The following is a 12,156-nucleotide window of genomic DNA, read 5'->3' on the forward strand; positions in this document are numbered from 1 at the left end:
CAGGCCAGGCATGGTGGCACACACCTGCAATCCCAGCAGCTCAGGAGCTGAGGCAAGAAGATGGCAAGTTCAAAGCCAGCCTCAGCAAAACCAAGACACTAAGCAACTCAATGAGACCCTACCTCTGAATAAAATACAAAATAGGGCTGGGGATGTGGCTCAGTGGTTAAATGCCCCTGAGTTGAATACCTTATATGTGAAAGAAAGAAAGTTGTTCAAATGATCAGTGTTCAATTTGGGTAGGGAAATTATATATTTTGGGGAATGGAAAACTGAGAGTAACAAAGTTCAAGAGCAGAAAGGTAGGAATGAAGCAGAAAAATAAGGAGTTTGTGCTCATCAGTGGTGTGTTGGAATATAAGGAATTTGTTTACATGTGAAACTATTGTGAGTGATAAGAATCAGGATTTGTCCATAGTAATTGGGAGGCTAAAGAGGGTACTCCAATCTGCAAAATTTTCAGCAACTAAGAGAACATAGACATTGATAAAGGGTTGCCCAAAGAATGATAAAGAGGTGGTGCATATCTATAATCCCAGTGACTCGGTAGGCTGAGGCAAGAGGATCCCAAGTCCAAGGCCAGCCTCACCAATTTAGCAAGACCCTCAGAAACTTCGTAAGACCCTGTCTTAGAATAAAAAGTGAAAAGGGTTGGGGATGTAACCCAGTTGTACAATGCCCCTGGGTTCAATTCCTGATACATAAAAACAAACCAAAAAAATGAACAAAAAGATTGATAGATATAATGTATGATGTCCAAGGAGAAGAAATTTAACCAGCATCAAAAGTGGAAGAAAAATGGTACAACTGTGTATGGAAGTTGTATCAATGCTAACAGCTTCCCATCCACTGGGATAGCTACAGGGAAAGGGAAACAGCGTGCTCTTAATTAAAGCAGAATGTAAAGAGGTAGAGAACCTGGGCTGGGGATATAGCTCAGTTGGTAGAGTGTTTGCCTGGCATGCTCAAGACCCTGGGTTCAATCTCCAACACACACAAAAAAACCAACAGTTTTCTATACTGGGCGCAGTGGTGCAAGCCTGTAATCTCAGTGGCTTGTGAGGCAGGAGGATTGTGAATTCATAAGCCAGCCTCAGCAACAGCGAGGGGCTTAGCAGCTCAGTGAGACCCTGTCTCTAAATAAAATACAAAACAGAGCTGGGATGTGATTCAGCAGTCAAGCACCCCGAGTTCAATCCCCAGTACCCCACCAAAAAAAAAAAAAAAACAGGTAGAGAAGCTTATTAACCATGGAATATGTAAAGGATATAGGAAAGCTTATTAGCTGTGGAATATGAATCTGAGAGGACATCATGGCTATCAGAACTTGTCAGTCTACTATTCTATCCACCAAAGTCTCACAAAACAAGGGGCCATCAGGTCAAGAGGTCTGTCTGTCCCTAAACTAGATGAGGTCCTGGGCCACAGTCTGGGTCTACTGCCAGGGTTTCTTTTCCTGAATAAACCAAAGAATGAACTTGTCACTGAAAGGTGGGTTTTATTATACGCATTTTAAAGAAAAAGTAATTGAGGCTAAGACACAGAAGCTCAAGGTAAAGGTGCTCTGCTAGAGTCTCAGGCTATTTTTTTTCCTTTCTACATTTTTTTATTGGTGCATTATAGTTGTTAGCTATTTAAGCCTAAAACAAACTAACCTCCAACCACAGCTGAGTTTGAAAGGTAAAGAAGGAAAAGAACCTCACCTCATACCCAGTTGCCTATAGTCTAGGCCCAATCCCCAGTCAACTTGTTGTCAGGAAGTTTAGAACCAAAGCTTTGGTCAGTTCATGACCAGAAAAAAATCAAGCACTGTAATCTCTATGAAATTGACAGTTGCTGGCCTAGATGGTGCAAATACCCAGGAGATTGAAGGGGTATGTCAGATGCTCTCTGCCAGCAGAGTTCCTGAGGCTCCAGAAGATCCCCTGGGGCTGTGTTCTGCAAATCTGTTTCATAGTGCCAGGTCTCTGAATCTTTCTTTCTCTCCTCTCTTCACTTTCTCTGACACATAGCTAGTGTCTTTGTTTTCCTACTTCAACTTCATACCTTTGTTATGCCTAACTCAATGATAACCAAAACCTCATCTTCTGTCTTCTGCCTAAACCACCTGGAACTGCAATTTGAGATAGGTGCCCCCCACATGGTTGCTGTGAACTAATCCACTTTGCACATTTATAGCTCCCCAGTTCCCATGGTTCCAGATGCCTTGGGGCCAATCTGTGGTCAGTTTTTAGCAGGTTGGGTCAGAATCCTAGCTCTGCCTCTTTCTTGCTGTGCAAACTCAGCAGTTCCTCTTCCCATTCTGGTCCTCTTTTTCTTGCTTTGTGAAGATAGTCTGGAAAAAGCCAGTGTGTAGTCTGGAATCAAAAACCATCTATGCAGGTTCATCCCTTAGCTTTTCCCTTTCTGCTTCCCACAGTTTTGTTTGAGTTTAAAAATCTCAAAAGAGAAGCTCGTAATTTTTCAACTCAAAGAAAGAAGATTGTTCTACAATGAGGCCCCATGATTCAAGTGAAGAGGCAATCTGGCTTTATTGGGAGGAAAGTGGGGAGATGGGGCTGAGCCCAAACTTTTGTCAGAAAGCTCCTCAGTGACTGCAGCCCAGGAGGCTATTCACTCTCTGGGGCTGGGGAAGGGCCTTGGCTGCACTCAGTTTCTCCACATCACTGTAGCAGTACAAATTAGAGCCGTGGATGAGGTACAAGCCAGGACCATTGGCAGAACACGAGTTGGGGCCAAGGGACTTTTCTGTACATAGAGCTCCATCAACCTTCTCATGTGGCCATGGAAGCTCTGTCCACGTGGCTTGAGCTCCTGACTTCAGGTCCAGCCACCATAGCCGCCGTCCTAGAGAGAAGATATCAAACATAACATGGCTTCCATATCATGGGGGATGCTGACTTAGCTCTTCTCATGCCCTGGTGGGAAGCTATGCCATGGAGAGGTAGCAGAATGAGTCAACTTTTAAGAATCAGAAGCCCCTCACCTTCCATGATGTACAGCCGAGAAGACCCAGGACAGGTAAAGGCTGCATCCACAGCCTGAAGGCTGATTCCATGAGGGCTTCCAATTTCCTTCTCTAACCGCTTCGGATAGCCACTCACCAGGGGATAGCCTCCCTTTGTCAGGAAGACATACACCTGGGAATCCTGGAAGACAAAGGACAATAATCAGCATAGAGCTGGATATTTGTATCCAAGTTTTCACCTCAATCTCTCTCCCAACACACACCTGGATCATATAGAGTTTATCCTCCCAGGAAAAGGCAGCATCCACTGTTGAAGGACCCTGGGGCCACAGATGAACAATGGGCCAGCTGTGCCACCCATCCCGGCTGGTGTCCAGACGCCAGTAATGGGACCCTGTGGGGTATCAAAAGTAGTTCCAGTGTTGGCAGGAAAAGCCCAGACAGCAAAGAAGCTAGTAGCAGATGTAGGGATGAGTCACAAGAGGGATCAAATGTCTCCATCAGCAAGAAGTAAGCGGTCAGGTGAAAGGAGAATGGAGTAAGACTTCGTCTGTAATGTTGGGAATTGTGGCCCAGCTGGAAATGCAGTCAACAGAAGCAAGCATGGGGCTGGGATATAGCTCAATGGTAAAGTGCTTGCCTCACATGCATGAAGCCCTGGGTTTGATTCTCAGGGCTGAAAACATGAACATTAAAAACAAAAAACAACTGATATCACAAAGAGGCAAGCATAAAGAAAAGCAATCGAGTTTCCACATAAGGCTAACATTGTGGGGTTTGGTGGGGGCTCTTAGCTCATCTCAGGTATGAACAGAGATATGGTTTTAGTTAATGAGATATAAGAGCCAGAAGTTAAAAGAAAAGGACCATGACAAGCTTCTGTGGAGTGTTCTCATCCTGGCTGTATTCTCTGATCCCCGTGAGGTGGCAAGAGAATGAGGGAGTAGCATCCATTTTTCTTCTCCACCTTTTACAACAACTTGTTAAAGGAATTATCTAGGCTTCCATTCACCCTTTTGGCTTAGCCCTCTTCAATTATACTAGTGTTGCCTTCTCTGTTGAAATTGTTCTTGCCAAGGTTATGTTAATCTAGTGTAATTCTTTGTCTTTACCTGACTATCTGTCAGCAGCATCTGACTGCTCACCAATCCCTTCTTTAAACATCTTTTTTGGACTATGATACCATACTCTTTCAGTGGTCCTCTTATCTCTTTGATGCTTCTTCTCTTCAGCCTGATATCTGAAGATTGGAGTCCCCTAGTTTGGGCCTCTTCTCTTCACTCTCTTGGTGATCCCACCTAGTCCTGAAGCTTTAAATTACATGCTAAGGGCTTCCAAACCATTCTCTTCAGTTCTGACTGACCTCTCCTTTGAACTTTAGACTCAAAATCAATTGCCTACCTGACATGTTTATTTGGTGCCTAATGAACTTAATATGTGCAAACACAAAACTCTCTGTCTCTCTCAGTTTCTCTTTGTAGTGTTTCCCAATTTTAGAAAAAGAAACCACCAGTCATTCCATTTCCCAGACCCCCAAAGCTGAGTTATTCTTGAAACCTCTGTTTTCCCTCCCCTACTCTGACCACAATCCCACCTACCAATTGATTCTGTCAACTCTGCTTTAAAATATATGATGACCCTTCACCACCTTTGCTGCTATCATGCTAGTCTAAGCTTTCATCACCTTCAACTGGAACAGCCGTAGGAATAACAACCTGAATTCCTTGCTTACATAATCACATCTGCATTGCTGATGGTCCACAAGAAGCAGGATGGTATTTTAAAAAATAAGTTGGATCATATCACAGCCTAGTTCAAGACCTTCTCTTTGCTTCCTTTTACAGTCGAAAATCCTTACTAGGCCTATGTAATCTGGTCCCTGTCTCCATCTTTTTTGAGTCACCCACCTGCTCCTTCACTGTGTTCCAGTTGCGCCAGCATTCTTTCTTGATTGCCCCAAGTATTTGCTGTTCACTCTCTCTAAAATGTGTTCCTTCTAGGGGTCTTGCATGGCTAATTCCTTTTCATCACTGACAAACTTAAAACTTGTCTCTTCAAATGAGGGTCCCATCATTTTTCTCACTTCTATCCCATTAATCCTCTTATTTTTTTCACAGATTTTTTTTTTTTTTTTGTATCAGAGATTGAACTTAGTGGTGCTAACCACTTAGCCACATCCCCAGCCTTTTTAACATTTATTTAGAGATAGGATCTCACTAAGTTGCTGAGGCTGTCTCTGGGATTACAGGCATGTGCCATCATGCCTGGCTTTTTTCACAGATCTTAATACTATGTGAAATTATTCTATTTCCTTCTTTCTTATTGTCTTCTCCCTCTAGTGGCTTTATGAGGGCAGATGTCTTGTCTTTCTTGTTGACTATTGTATCCCCAGGGCCTAAAACAATGCCCATTGCCTCTCAGGGGCTCAATAAATATTTGTTAAGTAAATACGTGGTATTCTTGCTTTGCTTTGTAGCTGTGAACTGAGTTTGTAGTGGTGATTGCCATATTTATCTTCCCCTTCTGCTGTAATTACCCTGCTCAGAACCCGAACTTTTTTTTTTTCAGAGATTGAGGATAAAACCCAGGGCCTTGTGCATGTTAGGCAAAAACTCTTTATCACTGAGCTATATCCCCAGCCCTCAGGGGCCCTATTTTGAGAATTATGCTACTCTTCGTGCAGAAAAAAGTGATGAGTCCCCAACACATCTGTAGCCAATATGTAGGTTGACCTACAGCCATTTTAATGCGGTCTGATAGGAGAATGTGGAGCTGGGCCATTCAGAACCCCTCTCAAGAAAAGACAACAATTGAAGAAGTTGTCAGTTGGATCCAGGACTGAAAGATCATGAAGTAGAGATGGTGGAGAAGACATGATGATCCTTGTGCAAGCCAAAGTTATAAGGAGCAGAGAGTGAATAGGAAACCATGGGGCAGAGAAAAGAAAGATTTAGAGAGAGAGAAGATAACTAGGCCCATGCTAAGTAGAGAAGTTACATAGATGTTTTCACTAAGACAGTGTGTTCTCTCACCTCATCTGGATTTTTTTTAATATTTATTTTTTAGTTGTAGTTGGACACAATACCTTTATTTTATTTATTTATTTTAATGTGGTGCGGAGGATCAAACCCAGGGCCTCAAACATGCTAGGCAAGCACTCTACCACTGAGCTACAACCCCAGCCCTCAGCTGGATATTTTTAATATAATGGGGTTCTCTCCATGGCCATGTGCTCTCTCAGCTATGGAACATATGGAACAGATATGATATTTTTTTTATTTAGGAGTTAAGCTGTATTCTCTTCATAGCCATGATCTCTCCATGGCTGAGTGTCCTCTATTTCTGTATGACTCCTATGGCTCTTTTTTCTCAAGCCCTCCTTCTCTACCCCCTACAATCTTTGTCTGTGTGTCCTCCAATGGGTCCACACTCTCTCCATATTTGCACATTCTCCTGATACTTTCATGTTCTTACTGTGGCATACATTCTCAATTTAGTTCTGTATGGTCACATGTGTGTGTTTCATTCCAATTCTGTGTTATCATTATCGTGTACATTCTTGCTAAGGGGATATGCTCTCTTTGAGGCTGTGCATTTTTCAATAGAACACGGTAGTCATAAATTATCAGATTTGTCCAGGTTGGAGCAAAAAAAGAAATTTTCACTTTTCTATTTTCAATACTTTCTCTCCCTTTATATCTGATCATACATATATCTCAGGTTGAGTATAATGTGGTTGTTCATTTCCTCTCTTAGAGATAATCTAAGTACAGAACATGACTCATCACTCCCTGCCTAACTAATCCCAGAACATCTCCAGGTATCAATAGATGGCTTTTACCAATTGATGTTACAAGTCAAGACACAGGTGTTTCCATGGGACACTCAGAGGAGAAAACTCCTTGAAGTCACCTCATAAAGGCCTAGGATATCCACAACTTCTTGACTGGTTCTCAGCAATGGTAACATCTCATCCCCAGGTGATGCTAATCTCAGAAGCCTGACATATGAACTAGCTACCTAGGGAAAGATAGGGCTCCTAATGATCAATTCCAGGGGAACTAGTGTACTCAGAAAGATATGCCAAAGTAAAGGGACACACGGGAGACAGAAACACAAGATCTCTAAAATAAAAAAAAGCCAGAGGGCTCAGCAGGATGTTAGGCAAGGAAGACATGAGGAGCCCTTGGGGCTCAGAAAGATCCACAGAGCCTGGGAGTAGATGCCTACTTACTGAGAGGTTAACAATTAGATGAAATTAGAGGCCTGGGTAATGAGAGATAAGGTTGAAAAATATGCATCAAAGGGGTTGAGGATGGAAAAGGACATGCTAGGGTAGTGACAGAGAGCACAAAGTAGAGACCATAGTGATGAAAATGGAGGAAAAGCCTCAAAGAGGAGAGGTATAACTGAAAGAGATGTGAGAGTTGGGGAGTCTCTTACCACTAAAGGCATAGGTGGCTCCATGGTTGTCAGATACCAAGGCAGATAAGACTAAATCTGGGCTACAGCGTGTGTACTGAGGGCCATGGTGGGTGCCATTCTTGTGGGCAGTTCTATTCCTGTGCATTCCATGGCCTAGAGGAAAAAATAGGTGAGGGGAACATAGAGGGAGACCACAGGTCAAAGTGGGGTCTGAGGTGGAAGAGATGGTTGGACAATGGGAAGAGTCAGAATGGCACTGGGGTTAGGGGTAAGAGCCAAGGTGTTACAGCACAGAGTTAAGGTGGGAGCTGGGGCACATGTGGTCCACAAGTTCTGGGAATTCTAGCAGGCCCCTGGGACTGGGGCTTTCTCACCTCTGCCAGGGCAGGATAAGAAGTAATCTCGAGCATCCCGAGGGTATACTGCAGGCACCTCTCCCGTGACAGGGTCGAAGCGCAGAAATTTGTTACCCTGGAAGCAGTAGTAGCGTCCAATCCACCGCAGGGCAGCTGTGCAGTTCCCCACAGCTGGCCAGGAACGCTCCTTTTTGTTTCCCGTAGCAAAGTCCCAGAACCATTTGTGGTTTCCTTTTCCAAAAAATCAACAAGCATTTGGTGAGGCTGGGTTATGCCCCCGCTTGTGCTGACACTGGGGTCCAAGATGGGTCAGATATGGTACTGGCCACACAGAGTACCAGCAGGGAGACAGATGAGAAAGATACAACAATTCAACAGCAAGATACACACAATCAGCTTAGTGATAGAGTCAAAGAAAAAAAAAAACATCTCAGGGAAGGCAAGAAACTGAAATCTGAAGTAGGAGTTACAAGACAGATAAGACAGGGAGATGGAACTCCAGAAAGAGGTAAAAGCAAAGGTGTGAAGCAAACTGAAGGTACAGGAAATAGCACAGAGTTTCTCAAATTTACTGTTCAAGATAAGGGTGTGAGAAGAGTCAAAGCTGGATGATCAACAGGGTTTAGAGAATCTTGGACATAAGACTAAAGAGCATGCATTTTTCTGTGGGCATGGGGAATAATGAAGGAATTTTAGCAGAATTATGTCTAGTTATCTTCAAGAGAATGAGTTCCTCTCCTCCCCGCTTAACCTCTAGATCATAACTGGCTTTTCTATTTTCCTTCCTTATAACGCCGCACAGTGGCTTTACCACCACCATCACTATCAGTACCACTACACCACCACCATCATCCCACCAGGTCCTTAGATTCCCACCTGGACTGACCTTGAAAGAAGAGGACCCCTTCTTCTTGGCATTCGCCCCGGTGACATTCCACAGCTGCATCCACTGGGGATGGGATTCCAGGAAATTCATCTTGGAGCAGCTTTGGATATCCTTTCTCCTTCTTTTCAGGAGGATACACCCAGACTTTGTCCCCCTACATCCAAAAGCACTCTCTTTTTAACTGTGCATCCCCAGATACTGCCACTTGATTTTCACACACAACATTTTAAAAAATATTTTTAAGTTATTGATAGACCTTTATTTTATTTATTTGTATGCAGTGCTAAGAATCGAACCCAGTGCCTCACATATGCCAGGCAAGTGCCCTATCGCTGAGCCATAGCCCTAACCTTCACACACAATATTTTGATCTATTGCACTTATATAAGATCCTCCTGCAGAACCACACATTTTCAATCCATCTGTGGAAAACAATATGTTGCTCCTTGTATAATACATACCCTCTGTGCAAATCTGTTGCTATTACTATCACACACACACACACCTTGCTAAGTATAACCAGATACTCCTGTGGCATACTTAATCATAACACTGTCAGTTTGGGCAAACATACCCACAAATAGTCATCCTGAACTCATCCATCCACTCCTATATTCATTTGTTCATTTATCGATGCATTTATTCAAGAAACAGTTACTGAATGACCATTATATGCCAGGTATTGTGAGAGGCACTGGGAGTCAAGGGATGACAATCTTTGAATTCAAGAAGTTCTCTGTACAAAAGCAGAAACAATTCCTACAATTCTGGCCAGGTAGCCACCAAGGTTGAAAGCATGCAAAGTATATTTGGAATATAAAGAAATGCCTAAGTCTGTCTACTAAATTCCTGGGGAAGGCTTCACAGCAGAGAGGAAGCATTTGGCCTGAGTTGAAAAATAAGCAGGAATTTTCCAGATGGACAAATGAGGAAAGACTGTTACCAGCAGGGGGAGCAGCAAGCAGAGCCCAATAATGAGGAAACTCAAAAACTTTATGTACATAATCTCATGTGGTTGGCACGCAGTGAACATGACAAGGGAGGAGAAACCAAGGGCCAAGTCCATGAGACCCGTGTACACCTGACTTGTAGTAACCAGGTACATGGTGGTACCTTTGCTGAAACAGGGAACACAGAAGGAAAGGTTTGTTTGTATGGAAGATATTAAATCCAGAAGATGCTAAATTTGAGGTGCCTGTGGAACGCCAAAGTCAGAGATTTTTGCCAGGAAACTGGTTAAGAAATGTCTGAAGGCATGTTAGGAGAAGATCCCAGACCTGGTATTCACAGCATGAAGAGTCCTGAGAATAATGTAATGGTTGAGATCACCCAGGGAGGGTTCATGAAAGGGCTTGGAGTAGATCCCCATGTAATACCTGGGGATTGGCTGACGATGGGACACTGAAGAATAGAGGGAAAAAAGGCAGCCAGGATCACCTCAACTGTAGGTACCTTTGGTAAGTAAGGAGAAGATGACTCTCTGAGCACACACAGTTTTGGCCAGGGCACAGGACTTGGTAAGCATGGTAGTCTGTATGTCATCCTTTACTTGCTCCCTTAGCCACATATCATTGCATTGGGAAGACCTGCCCTGCCATATGAAGATGAGCTGACACAGAATCATAAAAACCAAGTAAAGAAATCATAGTAAGGAAAGGATAGCCAACACTGTTAGGTGTAGCAGAGCCTGCTAGAACTTAAGACCAGAACTAAAAAATAGCAACTGGAGGTTGTGCCTTTCAGGTCAATGTACATACATATTCCCTTAGCCTGGGCTTTTCTTGGGGAAAAGAAAACACAGAAGAAGAAAAGTTCATATCTATTAGTATGGGCCTTGCTGTAGTTTGAATATGTCCCCAAAAGTTCAGGTGTCAGAACCCCATCCCCAGTGCAACAATGTTGAGAGGTGGGATCTAATAAGAGGTGATTAGGTCATCAGGGTTCTGCCCTCATGAATGAATTAATGTCATCACATTAACATGATAATGGGAGTGAGTTATCACAAATATAGGTTGTTATAATAGCAAATTCAGACCCCTCTTGCCCTCTCTCTTGCCCTTCTGCCTTTCTACCATGCTATGACACAGCAGGAATTCCCTCACCAGATGCCAGTACCAACGTCTTGGATTTCCCAGACTTCAGAAGCATAAGCCAAATAAATTTCTGTTCATCAAAGAGAACTAGTCTCAGATATTCTGTTATAGCAGCAGAAAATGGACTAAGACAGGCCCCATGCCAGGACCACTTGAAGGAGGTCTCTTGTGTCAATTCCAGCTCTTTCTGGCCCAGCCCTCATGTTGGCCCAGCAGTACCTTGATCAGAAAGACACTGTCGTGACCACGGCGGAATGCAGCATCCACGGGGGTGGTAGAATTCTTCCACCTCTCTGAGATTAACTCTGGGGCCCATTTGTGACTCTTCCAGACGTATTCCCCTGAAAAACCCACACTAATTGAGGGACCCAGAACAAACATTTGGCCTACTGAGACAGTTACCGGGAAGTTGTTAGTGATACTCTCAGATAATTCCTCAGCCCTCCCACAGGCAGAAATAGTCTCTGTAAAGGGGGGCCAAATCTGTGGTGCCAAATGCTCTAGCTACAGCCCATCCTACCTTTAAAAAACAGCAAGGTACTATTGTCATCAAAGGTAATAGCGTCAAAGCTCCAGCCATCTAGGCAGTATTCTGGGGTGGAGGTAGGGAGACGGCAAAGTAAAAAACAAAACAAAAACAAAAGAAACAGTAAGATGATAAAATGCAGAGATACAACCAGACAGATAGATTCAAGGAGTTGGTGTCTCACATATCACACCTGGGTTTGGCTTGGTTCCATTCCCACCTTCAGCAACACTCCCATGGGCATTAGTCCTAAAGAGAACACAGATAGAGGTCTGGATCCAGTGGAACCATTTTGTCTCCTTTGGCTTTTGACCCAGGCCTAAAAACTGGCCTTATCTTACCCAAGCCCAGATTCCAATTTTCCATCCCTAATTTACTCACGAAGGAAGCGGGTTGGCAATGACCAGAGACCAGCACAGGCCCAAAAACCCCAGTGCAACTGGTGCTCCTAGTACCCTATTCATGATGAGCTGGAAAGGCCACAAGACAGCACTGGGCTCCGGGTTGAACTCCTTATATAGAGTTGGCAGCAGCTCCACCCCCACTTCCAACCCTACTGGAAATGAGCTGTCTCCCAGGACTATGCTAATATTGGCTGATTACATCACTGCAAATAAGGTCAGGGTCTGGACAGATATCTCAGTCCAAGACTCTCTTCCCGGCAGTATACCCCATCCCCCTTCAGCAAATTTCCAGCAGAGACTAGCCCCTGCCATTGATATCCAGCAGTGGCTCCATCATACTGGCCATAGGTCTTGGTACGTATGTCAGGGAAGGAGGTAGATTGAGGATCACCTTCCCATGATTGATTTTATCTCTATGGTGGGGGAAGAGAGATGAGGGAAGTAACAGCTTTGTGTAGAAAGTGTCAAGTTATACTCAACTAAAGCCCTAAGGCAATT

At 43.8% G+C, this 12,156-nt stretch overlaps 1 protein-coding gene across 1 annotated transcript; it reads right to left on the reverse strand.

Moving 5' to 3' along the window:
• Positions 1-2,506: 2,506 nt before the first annotated feature.
• Hpx (hemopexin) lies at positions 2,507-11,766 on the reverse strand. Its single transcript, XM_015477564.2, has 10 exons — positions 11,636-11,766; positions 11,448-11,503; positions 11,249-11,320; positions 10,948-11,069; positions 8,636-8,789; positions 7,768-7,980; positions 7,412-7,546; positions 3,232-3,362; positions 2,987-3,149; positions 2,507-2,847 (listed from the first exon to the last, which is right to left on the reverse strand). The coding sequence occupies exons 1-10, from the start codon at positions 11,716-11,718 to the stop codon at positions 2,588-2,590; spliced, it is 1,389 nt and encodes a 462-aa protein (XP_015333050.1). The 5' UTR covers positions 11,719-11,766; the 3' UTR covers positions 2,507-2,587.
• Positions 11,767-12,156: the final 390 nt, after the last annotated feature.

The sequence above is a fragment of the Marmota marmota genome, unplaced genomic scaffold, assembly GCF_001458135.2.
Source record: "Marmota marmota marmota unplaced genomic scaffold, marMar, whole genome shotgun sequence".
NCBI classification, from domain to species: domain Eukaryota; kingdom Metazoa; phylum Chordata; class Mammalia; order Rodentia; family Sciuridae; genus Marmota; species Marmota marmota.